General features: G+C 38.7%; 1 protein-coding gene across 1 annotated transcript; it reads left to right on the forward strand.

Annotated features, from left to right (window-relative positions):
- Positions 1 to 2,240: 2,240 nt before the first annotated feature.
- LOC110211082 (olfactory receptor 6C2-like) lies at positions 2,241 to 3,240 on the forward strand. Its single transcript, XM_020990272.2, has one exon. It carries the CDS (start codon positions 2,241 to 2,243, stop codon positions 3,177 to 3,179), a length of 939 nt encoding a protein of 312 aa, XP_020845931.1. The 3' UTR covers positions 3,180 to 3,240.
- Positions 3,241 to 4,297: the final 1,057 nt, after the last annotated feature.

The raw sequence follows: 4,297 nt of genomic DNA on the forward strand, positions 1-4,297 counted from the left end.
ATTCCATTTCATGACAAAAATCCCTTTTTTCAAAAGCATGCCTCCCTGAAGGGGTGAATGCTTTAACATCATGGCTCTTAAGTGATTGTCTATGAATTTCTTTTTAAAAATATTTTGATAGCCATATTTCAATGTAATTGGTTTCTTTTGTAACCCTATGTATTTTATTTTGTGCACTTAAAATATTATTCTCAGAAAGGATTGATAGGTTTGTTTCACAATGGTTCCAATACTGCTGTTTGCTGCCAAACAAAAACAGTTAAGGATCCCTGCTTTAAAAGGTTATTGGTCAATTCCACAGAAAGATGGACTGATTGCACATTTTCTATCTGAAAAAAATCTCAAGTGACAGAGAGAGACAGAGATAGAGAAGCAGAGAAACATAACTCACAAGTGATCTGAGTCACAAGAAGAGGACAGTCTTAGAAGCTTTTTAGTATTTCATAAAAGTGCTCATTATATATCCCTATAAAGAGAAACAATTGGAGCACTTCCCATAAAAATAATGTCATTCACCACTTAAAAAACAATTCTCTTTGGAAGAAACCACTATCAGCTATTCAAACCTTATAGTTAATTCACTTATCAAAGAATGAAAGGCTTTAGAGTTAGAAAGAATCTGAAGGATCTTCTAAAGAATAATCACTCCATTTAAGAGACGAAGAAACTAAGGCCCTGAGAGATGAAGTGACTTGCATAGAACAACACAATTTTTAAGAAGCAGAGGCTAGATAGGAAAGCAGGTATTCTAGTTCCCCATGGAGATCTTTTCAGACATAGCAGCTCCCAGAAAAAAAGTTTTCTACAAAATGAGACACAGTTTCCAAAAATTTAGTCAGAATAAATTGGGCAGAGGACCACAGCCAGGATCTTCTTGAGCTGTTGGATAGAGAGGGGGAAAGCTCAGGTGTCCTTGGTAACTGAAGGAGTTGGGAGCACTAGGGAAAAGTAGAGAAACAGTAGGGGAAAGTACATGGAAAGGGAAACAGAAAGACCCCAAAGACAATCTGCCTCTTCTCTACAATATTTCTTATGGCCAGTCCTGCTTACCTTCCTAGGTCAGATGTTCCTAACTCTGCCTTGAGGTGGTCTCCTAGAAAAAGATGCTGGGGAAAATACCACATATGAGAAAGCATACATATAAAAGCAAACTAATGATGTGGGGAGCAGAAGGAATACCAGTTAGCACAGAGTAATCATTAGAATCAGAATAACACATTTAAAACTTACAAAGCGCTTTGCTTGTGGCACTCCACACCGTAACTGTTGCAAGTATGTGAACCCCCATTTAACATAAAATGTAAGTTGGTTTCTGAGAAGCTGAGAGACTTCTACCTGATCACATACCAGTGACAGTCAGGACATGAAACTAGGTCTCCTGGATTCATGTCCAGTGCTATAGACTGTGGCTAAGGGATGAAAGGTTCTGAGAAAAAGTGCAAAATAAAAGATTTTGACAAGGGACCATATTTGAGTGAGTAAAATATGTTAATTCCCAAGAGACACTGAAGCAATTGCTAGAGGTAGTAACCCTGGAAAAGTTCAAGTAACTTGTGATAATCATTTTAAGATCAATTAAGCCCCAATACGGGCCAAAACCCAAATTAATCTTTTCTCTCTGAGTGAACTAAAAATGCCCTTTCCTGTGTCAGCAACTACAGGACCAGATGAAACTGACCAGCATTCTTCTTTTTTGTGATCACTACGGACAGGATACCTGGGACCAGATACTCTCTTGAATAGTGGGACTTTCCTTATCTTGGTATCTTATGGACATATGTTATGTAGGTGAAACACAGATATCCTGGGACTATAATCTCAATTGATACTTTGCTACTTCTCTTGTCTTATTGTATGTACAACCTGTTATTATTATTATTATATTAATATATATTATTATCATATTACAACTTAAGAAATTTCCTTTTTCATATTATGTGTTAAAAACATATGGAGGCTATATTTTTTGAGTAACACAGACATCCTGAGTCAGGGTTTAAATGTCCTCCTCAAATTGCTTGAGTCATTCAGAATTAAAGCTCTGGCTCTATGTACATGTTGTTAACTTAAGGGAATAAACAATATGAATTTACTCATCACTTAGCTTGTTGCCTCTTTAACCAACTTCCTTTTCCCACCAGCTCCCATTGCTCTCCCTGTTTTCTCTCCATCCTCTCATCCAGATCCAAATTCTTCCTCTGTATTTTCTGTGCAGGTTCATCAGAATTCAGAAGTCAGGGATGAGAAATCACACAGGGATTACATTATTCATCCTGAGAGGACTGACAGATGACGCACAGCTACAGGTTTTGCTTTTTATATTTCTGTTTCTCAACTACATGTTGAGTGTAATTGGGAACCTGATCATCATCATCCTCACCTTGGTGGATGCCCACCTGAAAACTCCCATGTATTTTTTTCTCAGAAATTTCTCTATCTTAGAAATCTCACTCACAACTTCTTGTATCCCCAGGTACCTCTATAGCATATCAACTGGGGACAATACCATTTCCCATGATGCTTGTTTCACACAAATATTTTTTGTCATCTTTCTTGGGGCAGCAGAGTTCTTCCTTCTGGCCACCATGTCCTATGACCGCTATGTGGCCATCTGCAAACCTTTGCATTACACAACTATCATGAGCAGCAAGGTCTGTAACCAGCTCCTCCTGAGTTCTTGGCTGGCTGGGCTGATGATCATCCTCCCACCACTTAGCCTGGGCCTCCAATTGGACTTTTGTGATTCCAATGTCATTGATCATTTTGGCTGTGATGCATTTCCTATGTTAGAGATTTCCTGCACAGACACACAGTTCGTAGAGAAGATAGCTTTGATTGATGCTATATTAACACTCATTATTACATTACTCTTAGTGGTTTTGTCTTATGCCTCCATTGTCAGAACTATTTTGAGATTCCCCTCTGCCCAGCAAAGGCAAAAGGCCTTTTCCACTTGTTCCTCCCATATGATTGTTGTCTCCATCTCTTATGGAAGCTGCATCTTCATGTATGTCAAATCTTCTGGAAATGAAAAAGTGGATTTGAATAAGGCAGTGTCAGTTCTCATGACCTCTGTTGCCCCAGTGATGAATCCCTTTATTTATGCCCTGAGGAACAAACAAGTCATAAAAGCCTTTAAGGACTCAGTCAAAAAGATTGCAATTCTCACAAAGCAGTAAAAGACGCCAAATGATAAAACTAAAGTGTGGGATGCCAAATGTTAAAAGAAAAACTGCTCAGAATTCAGAAACCCTGGGTAATATTTTTTGCTAATGAGCTTTTCTAAAGACTATGGAAGTTAATCTTAACACAGCCCATTTCCTCATGCAAGAAGAAACATACACAAACATCCTCACATGTGCACACACATATACAGATCCACACACATGTGTGAATGGGACAAATACACACACACACACACACACATGAACACGCATACATGCACATGCACACACACAGATAAAAGTCTTCCTTCCATTTTTGTCAGAATCTGTAATGCTTTCTGGCTTCTCACCTCTCCTCCAATCTCCATTGCCTGGTACAGCCACTTTTCTAACATACTGGCTGCTCACTTAAACTCTCAGACAGATGAGAGTGATGGGAAAAGGGCTGTTCTTACAGCCTAGAAGACCAAGGTTCAACTAAGTCCTCAGTCATTTACCATTTCTACGTCCTTGGCAAGTCACCTGAATGGATCTTAGAGGCCATGTAGTCCAACTTTTTTTGTTTTATATATAAGGAAACTCAGGCCCAGAATTTTGAAATTACTTGCCAAATTTCATACAAGGCAATGAATTACAGAGCTGAGCTTTCAAGCCAGGGCCTCTGCTTCCAAATTCAGTATTTTTCTCCTCTGGATTATGCCATCTCTCCCTTTCCATCATTGGAACCATAATCAAGCTAATTCTGCCATTATCATTGGAACAGCTGTTTCAAGCTGTTTCCCTATGGTCCCTATCACTATCCCTTTCACTTTTCATACCAAAACATTCCTCCCTGGCCACCACTCCCATATATATGTTGCCTTTGTTAGAATGTAACTATGTTCTTACCAGAGACTATCCTGTTTTATGTTATATGTGTATGTTGTATATTTTTTGTGTCTGCATTTCTCAAAACACGGCTCAGTACATAGTAGGTGTTTAATTAGTGCTTTTTAATTCATTCATTCACTGGGGGGCTAATACAGAGTGTACAGTGCCTATGGAGTAGGAGTTCACTTTGTAGCAATCTTGGTTCAACCATCTACAAAAGGGAATGAGGTAGGTAGATTTAATGGTCTATAACGTTCCTTTCT

The sequence above is a fragment of the Phascolarctos cinereus genome, unplaced genomic scaffold (assembly GCF_003287225.1).
Source record: "Phascolarctos cinereus isolate Bilbo 61053 unplaced genomic scaffold, phaCin_HiC Scaffold_1;HRSCAF=81, whole genome shotgun sequence".
In the NCBI taxonomy this organism is placed as follows: Eukaryota; Metazoa; Chordata; class Mammalia; order Diprotodontia; family Phascolarctidae; genus Phascolarctos; species Phascolarctos cinereus.